Consider the following 9,532-nt stretch of genomic DNA (forward strand, 5'->3'; position numbering starts at 1 on the left):
CATTTAAAATCGTCAAAAAAATTCAATGTATTTATGTATAAAACGAGTATACCGTAGATTTGGAAAACAACGCAAAGTGCATTTTAATCCCAACCTCAATCATTAGGTACCGTTGTAATATACAATATCGCAAAATAAACTTTTTAAAATTAAAAATAAAAATATATATTTTTTTTTACAGAGTGATTTTTTTTACACTTGATTCAAGGGCCAGAACTAAGCCAGAACTAAGAATGTTGCTTTTATAGATTATGAGATGTAGTGGTGGGACCAAGTGCAATACTGTAGTGTCAACCAAGTTTTTACTTTTTTGTAAAAAAAGTTAAATGTTCATAGAATAGCTACAACTTTTCAAGTTCGAAATGTTTTATTTTATGAATTTCCTAAAACTATAAAACCAACGATAACATTTTATCTAATAAAAAATAATGTATTTGATAATTTAAAATGACATAACAATTAATTAAAATGAATGCAGCAAGATTAAGTTTTTAACTAACAATGTACGTATAATTCATACATTTTTTTACATTCCTTGTCTATATGAAAGAAAATATGTCACAAGAATACTTTATAACTAATAGGATAGTGAGACAAACATTGTAAAAAGGAAAATATTTTGCCCTCCCCTTGACAAATTCCTGTGGACGCCCTTGGTTTTACTCGTAACAATATTGCTGTTTTATTGGAATCATTATTATTATTATATCATAAATAATTAATTAAGTACAGTTAACCAATATAGTAGTGTATACTAACTATATAGTTTATTATTTATTAGTTAAATAAGAATATTATAAATTATAATATATAACCTATATAATAATTAGGTTATGGCAGTAGCGCGGAACACATACTTCAGGTAATTCAATTGAACTGCCTTAAAAATTGGGTAGGTGGGTAAAATAATAGATTATAATATACTTCCTAGTCTTTCTGCCATAATTGTATTAAAAACAGAAATGTGATTAAATTAGGTAAGTTAGTTTCTCAGTCATTTGAAGGGGTGGGTGGGTCAATTAAACTATTAGTTTTAATTTGATTTGGCGCCATTGGATTGTAAGAATTTTGAGACAAAGCAAGAGCTCTAAAAGGTATATCAAATAGGTAGTATTATAAATTAACAATTTTAACAAATTTAATAACAAAATAGTTATAATAATATAATATATAACTATATCCGTTTAATAATGTATACATTATTATTATATTACTTTCATAAAAATAGCTATGTAAAAGAAAGTAGTTATTTAGAAGGATTATCATTTAAGGACTTTATTCTTTGATATTTGAAAAAATTATAGTTTATTATTGCCAGTTATAAAGATGATAAATCAATTCAATGAAAAGGGTTATACAGTACAAAATGGTTTTTTAACTTACATTTCCAGTTTGAATCTTTTGTTTTTTAAGTTTTGCTATTTCTGCTTCAACTTGAGCTTTCAGTGATTCTTGTTCGAATTTAAGACGTTCAATATCTTGATTGTAGTTATTGGCAAGATCATTTTGAAGTCGTTTTAACTATAATAAGTGCATATATTCGTTAAAATTAAAGATAAACAAATACAATTTTAAACATATTTTTATTTGCCTTGAATTTAGGTACAATGTTTTTATTGCAATTGTAACAAAATTAGGAAAAACTTCAATATTTATATTCATAAAATAAACAACATTTAAAGTTAAAATAACTAATATTTAGGTACTATGTCATAATATAATTGAAAAAAAAATAGTTTTTTTTTCAAATTTTAATGAATTTAAATGAATGGGTATTTTCTTTCTTATGATATAAAGTTTCAAGAAGAAGTATAAAATAACTAATAAGTTAACTAGAAGAAACTAATATAAATAGTATTTTACCGTATCTAATAGTTTTGCATGAAAAATTTTTATGGTGTTTAACTGTTTTCTTGCAACATTCATGTTTATGGGTTATAACGGGAAGACTGTTTAGATTTTTATTATGATATAATTAAAAAAATTAAACAAAACAACTATTTTAAATCTCAAAATATTCTACTGATAGGTAATTAAAAGGTAGAAAAAAGCAATTTTGCCGACTGCTGAGTGTTAAAAACTGAAGTCCAAAATCCGTGAAGTATGTAGATAACACACTAACCATAATATTATTATTCAAGGTGGATATATGGATCCCATATTATATTATTATCTATGTGATATCCACATTGATATTATTTTATTTCTGATAAGAGGGTTAAAAAAAATCAGCATATTTAGTTGCCTATATTCAACTAGTAGGGAGTACAAAAATAAATATTATGTTATTTTTAGTTGTAGCTCTTATACAGGACGTATGAATCAAGATTCTAGAAAAGAAAATAATATTAATAATTACTCACAAAAATATGAATAAAATTATATAAAATATAAATAATTTTTATATTATATTTTATTTTAATAAGTAAAATATTATTGTTAACATGTAATATACCTAAACGTGTTAATATACACAATATTTAAACAATTGCACCTAATAATGACGCATTTTAGTTTCAAAAACGTTGACACCTTATGTGTCCACTGTCCATCCGTGCGTTCGTTAGTTCATAGTTGTTACATTGATTAAATATAAAATTTATATTTATAATAATGTAATTTAATCAATGGCTGTTATCAGTTCGTCAGTACATAATACACATTATGTACGTTACACATTATATTACGTTTCGTCCCCGTCAAAAAAACCAGTCCACGGACGTTTTGTCCCCGACAATTATTGAGATAGGACGTTCCGTCCCGGAGAGTTATTAGCCATAGGAGTATAGGATGTTTGGTCCCCGGCATACTTTGATAATCTAAATGCATTATATGATATCAATCATTCGTAACAACTTATAATTAGAAAGAAAATATTTTGAATTAGTTAATATGTCTACAACTAACACTGGACTAATTACCGTTTAAAAATGACTAACATAAGTGTGTATTTATAAAGTACCTTAACATAAAAATACTTAAAGTAACAAAATCACCTCTTTCCATGATTTAATATTTTTAATAGCTTGGATTGAGTTTCTCACACTATTTAAATGTATAGCGAGTTCTTCCAAAGAACCTTGTAATTTATTTTAGATTCTGAGCGGAGTGATGAATGTATTGATTTTACAAGGATGTGTTTTTTATTTCTTTTTTTTTTGTGTCTGTCATCACCTTTTAAGACAGTAAAAATGCTTAGATTTTCTTCAACAGTATCTTTTCAGATAGGAAAGTAGTTTTCAAAAGCGAAATGAAAAACAAAAGAAAAATTAAGGAAAACGGTAATTTTTACGGAAAATCTGTTTTCGAGAAAATCGATTTTGGTTTTTGGTGCAACTCTAAAACAAATAACCGTAAGTACATGAAATTTTGACTGAATGTTTTTATTAGCATTATCTATACAAGTCCCTTTCAATATGAAGTGACGACAGATTTGAAAATCTATCGTTAGTCATACAGTTTCTTAGCAATGTTTTTATTCACCACATTACTGAAAATGATCTTTCACAAGAAGCAGAACTTACTATAGAATTATAAGTGCTACTTGTAAAAGCTTATATAAATGTGAAAAACTTTTTTTGTTAATTTCTTATATAATAGAATCTATATCAAAATCATCTTTATCAATACAGTTCTTCATAATTAGCGTTTTTTTATTTAAAATTTAAATAATCAAATAGAATATTTTTCGGACATCAAAATAAATAATAGAAAATGTTTTCAGTTCTCATATATAGACGTATAAAACAGTAGCCCTCTAAGTTCTAACATTAAAACGTTTTATTTATTGCCTAATAATTTAATATAAGTAATTTAATAAACATAATTATTATAAAATTAACATAATCATTCTACTTCTTCTTTATTTTATAGTCTCTAGGATTTGTAGACGTATACGTAGGCGGAAATCTATTAAAATGTCAGGTGGACTAACATTATTAACATCAATGTGAGCGGGAGGGCTTCGATCCCACACATCTTAAAAAGGCTTGATGGACTTTTGGGGGGCCAAGATGTCATATTAAAACAAAATATTTAAAAATTGTCGTATTTTAATTTTTGGAGAAGTTAAAATCAAAAATGTGGGAAAGTCGATTTCAAGTAAACTTGACGACAAATTAAAATCTGTTTTTAGAATTCTTATCGCTTCATTAGATCAATTGGTATGTTTGCCAAAGAACCAGTTTAAAATCCTATGTCGTGTGTGTGTTAGGCAAAAACAGAAAATCCCGGTATCGAATCCCCTTAATTTAATGTCCTAAGGTGGATTTTAATCCACCTTGCATCGTTCTTATGACACTGATAATACAATCTGTCGACCGTGGCGTGTTGTGATTAGAATTGATATACCGTGATATTGTGCCGTGACATCGTAATTATAGTATATTGTAATCATAGACATATTAACTTATGGACCGCTCATAGAGAGAGAAGTCTGGGGTGGACATCAAGCAAAAGAGATAGAAATATAAGTTGGAAGTGCATGGAAAAAAAAATAAAACAATTTTATTTTTCCAAATGTAAATTGTTATATTTGATTACTTATCATTATTCATTATATATATCAGTCAAATCAAATAATACCATAATCATAGATTATAATATATTAAAATAACATTCATGGAATATAAATTTGTGTAATATATTATTCCATGATTTTTTCCAAGATGTATTGCTGTCTCTCTCATACTATGATGAGTGAAGAATACATAGGCAGGGGGGGTGGAATGCGCGGTCCATTAGTTAATATGTCTATGATTGTAATAGCATGTATGTATCACGGGCACCATAGACCTATAAAAGAATATATATATATTATATATAGGTCTATGACGGGCACAAGATGAAGATCAAGACATAAGATAAGGTCATATTGTTCTATGATAAGGTATTAAACTCGTGGATGTTCATGTTGTATCAACGGTGATAAGTAAATAGTAAAAACTATCACAAAAGAACAAATAAATATTACATTCGATTATTGAAGTAATTAAGTACAGTATTACAAATTACAATTTATTACACTCAACAATAATTCCAAAGTTCCTAATGTAGGTACTACACTACTATAATACACTTTGAATATTATAATTTAGAAAAGTGGAACGAATCCTAAGTTGTCGTGGAAATTTGTTTTGAGAAACGTTAATAACAACGTTACTCATTGATTTCAAAAATAATAACAACAATTATTATTCAATATTCTACATTTTTTTCAAGGTGGTTTGTAACAGTGGGTAACGTAACTGGTTCCACTCCGCGGCACCTAATATTTATACCTACCTACATCTACATAATATTATTTTCTACTTACCCCTCCTCAAAATCGACGATCAGAGTACCTAATATGTCAAAGTTTTGTTTTCCGTTATAATTTTACTTGATTGTTGGGTGTTTTCCTAGAGAACCCGACTCGTGACATACTCACTTGCAATGACTGGATATAGAAAGGTAATGTTGTTAATTTCACTTTTTTTTTTTTAAATATAATTTTTGTACTGGTAGTAGGTATCCAAAAAATATACTTAGGTACCTAATGCATTAGGTCTTAAACAGTATTTTCTCTAATGCGTATGTATAGTAAATAGTAATTTATGTTGTCATAACAAAGTTATGCAAACCTGCTAAAAATATCATGAAATACCTGTAAGTAGTCAATTTCATAATTGTATGTATTATACATTTTAATATGTAATTTATAATTATTGAGTTGTAGGTATATGAAAAATCTGTCTGAGAAATAAAATTATTAAGTCTAAAAAAATAGTATAGCTATTCTTAAACTTTTTGTAAAAAAAATTCTATAGTTATAAATTATATGCTAAAAACAGAAGCTGTGGCGTTGGTGTGCACAGAAATTTCCAATGGAAAGTTTTAACACCCAAATAACCCCTCCACTGTGTATGCCACTAATCAGAAGCTATTACTAAAACCTACAAATGTTTATATGTAATACGTTTCTAAATTTTAGTTGTGTGAATACAATTTAATTTCTCAAACTCTTCTGGTTTAAAATATATTTTAACATTTTATGATCCTATGATTTCCAACTAAAGATAAAGTATTATTCTTGACTATATAAAAAATGTACTCATTCAATGTTTATATTTTTAGGAAAAACAGAAAAAGGTTCACTTGAAGAAAACCCGTGTACCAAAAAAATCAAAAACATCAAATCCTTGTAACTGTTTGCCCTATGTAATTTCATTTATTCGATTTATCTATGACTTTATTGTGTCATTAATATTTTACTATGTTTACAAAAATACACCATCAAAAACATTGCCCCCAGTAGATGATTTATTGGTTCTCGACAGTTGTACAACTATTGTCAATAAAATTAAAAATAAAGAAGTTACATGTCGCCATGTTGTTGAATGTTTTATCAAACGAATTGAAAAAGTGAACCCAATATTAAATGCTGTGGTTGACACACGGTTTGACAAAGCATTAGCTGAAGCAGATGAATATGATAAACTTATTGAACTAGCTAACACCGAAGAAAAAATTAATTTAATTTTTGATGGCAAACCTTTATTTGGAATTCCATTTACATCTAAAGAAAGTACAGGAGCAAAAGGAATGGCTTGGACTTTAGGCCTAGTATCTAGAATTGGCATGAGAAGCAAAGAAGATGCAGAAGTTGTTAAATCATTAAAGACTGCTGGTGCAATACTCTTAGGCGTTACAAATGTCCCAGAAATAAACCTATGGTGTGAGACTAGAAATAAAGTTTATGGGCAAACAAATAACCCTTACAACACAAATCATTCAGCCGGTGGTTCTTCTGGTGGGGAAGTATGTTTAAAATAATGAAATATTACCCAAAATATAGTTTTTCATAAAAATTATGTATTTTATCATAGGCTAGTATAGTATCAGCTTGTGGTAGTCCTTTGGGTCTTGGATCAGATATTGGAGGATCTGCTCGTATACCCGCATTTAATTGTGGTCTATTTGGGCATAAGTTGACTACAGGTAAAGAAAATATTTATTTTTTACTATATTATTATGAGATTTTTTAATTTGTTTGATATAATATATATTGTCAACAAAATTCTTCCAGAGCAGCTAATGTACATATTAGTATTATTATATTTTATAATGTTTATTAATATTGTTCTTATTATTTTAATTATAATTAATCATTCCAAAATTATTGCAGAGTCCATTGGTATAATCTATATTTTCTAACTACAAATAATATTATGGTTTTTAGTTTTGCCAAGACTGGGTTGACTTACCTTCATAGGCGCAAATAGGGGGGGGGGGGGCTTTAGGGACTAAGCCCCCTCAAAAATGTCCATAGCCCCCCCAAACATTTTGTTTTAAGCTTATTCAATATTATCAAAGTAAGGCCCTATTAGCCCCCCCAAATCTCAAACGCTATTTGCGCCTATGCTTACCTTCCTGTTAGATTTACTAAGGGCTAGTTGCACCGTCTAGGATTAAACTTCGATTAAGCTTAAACAGCTGATAACAGATATTTAACCGGGCAAATTCGGCCGATTAAACTCCGGTTAACTTTAATCCGAGACAGTGCAACTGGCCCTTACAGTTATTTAATTAATCATCTTACCTTCTACATGCACCATAAGTGTTCTAGCCATCTTGTTCCATTGTTTCTCAAAATTATTTTTTTTATTGCATAATATTTGAATTGTAATAACTGTCCTAAATATTTTATTGTGTTACCTAAATTGTGATTTTACTTATGACTATAATATGTAACTAAACATTTTTTTTATTTCATCAACAGCATTATACGTACAATGTGAAACACAATAATTAATTTTATTATGTTGACATCCCGGTGGATCGGTATCAATATTGTTTTTTGTTTATAATCATATTTACCATTTTTCAGGTTTTATAAATACAAAAGGTATGACATTTAGAAAAGGCACGGAAAAACAAACCATGGTCAGTGCAGGACCTATAACTAAATATGCTGAAGATCTAACTCCAGCAATTAAAGCTGTCCTCGGACCAGAAAAATCTTTGGAATTGAAAATTGGCCAAGAAGTAAGCATATATTATTTAATGTTGCTAAAAAATTTTAAAATTAATAATTTAATTCATTATTTTGATGTTTTTTTTTAGGTTGATTTATCTAGTTTGAAGTATTACTATGTTGATAAGCCCAATGATGCACGAGTTAGTCCCATTAGCGATGAATTACAAATAATTTTAGATCACGTTATAGAGGATATAACTTCTATCACTGAACTACCTCCGCTCAAAGTCAAATTTTCAGGTACTCGTTATAGCTATAGCTTGTGGAGACATTCTATGACAAAGGAAGAATCAGATTTTTGTGCAACATTGGGAAACAATCAAGTAATTAATTTAAAACTGCTTTAAAAAAGATAATATAAATTTCTCTATAATTACAGACTAGAGTTTCTGTATGGTCAGAAATCCTAAAAACAATTGTAGGACGTTCAAATCATTCTTTAGCTGCAGTATTAAAATTAATTGATCTACAATTACCAAAAGTAAATGCAGTTTGGGCTGATGCTGAGATTGAAAAACTATCAAATGAAATATCGGTAAATGTATAGATATTTTAGTTTTAAATTTCTTAAATATAAGGCTGAATTTTTTTTATAGCTAAGATAAATTTATTGGAGGAGAATGTAAAGCAATTCCTTAACCGCTAGTCTTTCCCATACTTATATAAAAATACAAATAAAAAGATAATTGTTATAGTTTTTTTTCAAATCATTATGACCTTTGATTTCTATATTTGGAATTATAAGGTCACAGTTAAGCAGTGTTCACAACTCGTGTTGCATCGCGTACTGTACTATTGTATAATATTCAATATGTAGGTCAGTGCCGTAGCCAGAAAAAAATGTTGGGGGGGGCACTTCATTTTTTTTCTCTAGCCTTTGAAATGCTAGAATATCTAATTATGACCCCTTTGTTCATAAAGTGTATCTACTACTCATTTTATGACTATATTATATTTATGTTAACAAGTATGGTACCTACATTGGCTAAATTTTAATATAACAATGTATTAGTATTATTGTAAACCATAGGTTAATGTATTCATCAATATTATTATCATTATATCAAAATGTGTTGTAAACAAAACATTCCATTTTTGGTTCGAATATTATTAAAATTTACTATAGGTAAGAAAAAAACAAGACTATATTAGGACTGTTGAAAGCTGGTAGTTTTTTCGTGCAATTAGGTCAATAAGCGGAAAAAATGTACTTCCAAAAATCCAATTTTAATTTCGAAAAAAACATAACAATTTCTCTGCTTTTTGTGTGTTTTGTCGAAAGTGATTTTTTTTTTTTAGTAATTCAAAATTAAAAGTGAATTTTGAAAAAAAAAAAGAAAATTACTCTGGTATTATAATATTAATTAAACGATACTACAGATCATAGATCCATTTCCTACATAATCTAGAAAAGAGATTAAGGAATTTAAATATATGTTTTCAAAATTAAAATAGCCAAAAGGGCTTTTGGTACTGAGAGAATTTGTCTTCCACTTTTTGGGAGTTTTGTAGCAC

At 27.9% G+C, this 9,532-nt stretch overlaps 2 protein-coding genes across 2 annotated transcripts in view; one reads left to right on the forward strand and one right to left on the reverse strand.

The window, feature by feature from the left end:
* The window catches only part of LOC100165899 (multisynthetase complex auxiliary component p43-like), a 4,027-nt gene extending 1,931 nt beyond the window's left edge, over nucleotides 1–2,096 (reverse strand). Inside the window, exons 1-2 of the mRNA NM_001162206.1 lie at nucleotides 1,864–2,096; nucleotides 1,384–1,521 (exon numbers count right to left, since the gene is read on the reverse strand). Coding sequence (NP_001155678.1) covers nucleotides 1,384–1,521; nucleotides 1,864–1,926 — 201 coding nt within the window. The 5' untranslated portion in view covers nucleotides 1,927–2,096. The remainder of the gene's footprint in view (nucleotides 1–1,383; nucleotides 1,522–1,863) is intronic.
* Nucleotides 2,097–4,935: 2,839 nt separating this feature from the next.
* Nucleotides 4,936–9,532, forward strand: part of LOC100159751 (fatty-acid amide hydrolase 2-A) — a 6,511-nt gene continuing 1,914 nt past the window's right edge. The window contains exons 1-7 of the mRNA XM_008189526.3: nucleotides 4,936–5,051; nucleotides 5,221–5,451; nucleotides 6,115–6,798; nucleotides 6,867–6,978; nucleotides 7,868–8,025; nucleotides 8,104–8,340; nucleotides 8,397–8,552. Of these exons, the coding sequence (XP_008187748.1) occupies nucleotides 5,434–5,451; nucleotides 6,115–6,798; nucleotides 6,867–6,978; nucleotides 7,868–8,025; nucleotides 8,104–8,340; nucleotides 8,397–8,552 (1,365 nt within the window). The 5' untranslated portion in view covers nucleotides 4,936–5,051; nucleotides 5,221–5,433. The remainder of the gene's footprint in view (nucleotides 5,052–5,220; nucleotides 5,452–6,114; nucleotides 6,799–6,866; nucleotides 6,979–7,867; nucleotides 8,026–8,103; nucleotides 8,341–8,396; nucleotides 8,553–9,532) is intronic.

The sequence above is a fragment of the Acyrthosiphon pisum genome, chromosome A1 (genome assembly GCF_005508785.2).
Source record: "Acyrthosiphon pisum isolate AL4f chromosome A1, pea_aphid_22Mar2018_4r6ur, whole genome shotgun sequence".
Classification (NCBI taxonomy): Eukaryota; Metazoa; Arthropoda; class Insecta; order Hemiptera; family Aphididae; genus Acyrthosiphon; species Acyrthosiphon pisum.